At 62.7% G+C, this 496-nt stretch overlaps 1 protein-coding gene across 1 annotated transcript; it reads right to left on the reverse strand.

Moving 5' to 3' along the window:
• Positions 1-7: 7 nt before the first annotated feature.
• Positions 8-432, reverse strand: RPS15 (ribosomal protein S15; the record flags this gene model as incomplete). The annotated part of the gene is made up of 2 exons (XM_010078109.1): positions 8-191; positions 347-432. Coding segments are annotated over 2 exons (270 nt in total), but the record flags the coding sequence as incomplete, so codon positions are not given.
• Between the last annotated feature and the right edge of the window lie 64 nt (positions 433-496).

A 496-nucleotide genomic window follows, 5' to 3' on the forward strand; every position in this document is an offset into this window, starting at 1 on the left:
TGTACACGCCGACCATGCTGCCCACCATCTCGGGGAGGATGATCATGTCCCTCAGGTGGGTTTTCACCACCTCCGGCTTTTCCATGGGTGGTGCCTCTTTCTTGGCCTTGCGCAGGCGCTTCAGCAGCGAGTGTTGCTTTCGCCGTAGCCCCCGGTTGCGACGCCGACGCTGGCGGGCGGTGTGCCGCCTGCTCGCTGGAAGAATGGAACGGAAAACCCCAGCCTGGAGCAACCCCGCACCGAAGTGTGACCCCTCGGGGGCTCCGAACAGCCCAGACCCCGCAGAAACCCTCGGAACACCGCTGGCTGTGGGGGTTTTAACCCAGCCCCCGGCGCAGGCTCTCACTAGGACATGTCGAGGAGCTGGTCCAGGTCCACCCCTCTGTAGGTGAATTTCCTGAAGGTTCGCTTCTTCTTCTGCTCCACCTCCGCCTGCAGTGCCAGGGAGGAAAATAAAGGGACAGAGGGGGTGTCAGGATCCCCCAGACCCACAGAG

Source organism: Pterocles gutturalis, unplaced genomic scaffold (genome assembly GCF_000699245.1).
Source record: "Pterocles gutturalis isolate BGI_N339 unplaced genomic scaffold, ASM69924v1 scaffold4536, whole genome shotgun sequence".
In the NCBI taxonomy this organism is placed as follows: Eukaryota; Metazoa; Chordata; class Aves; order Pterocliformes; family Pteroclidae; genus Pterocles; species Pterocles gutturalis.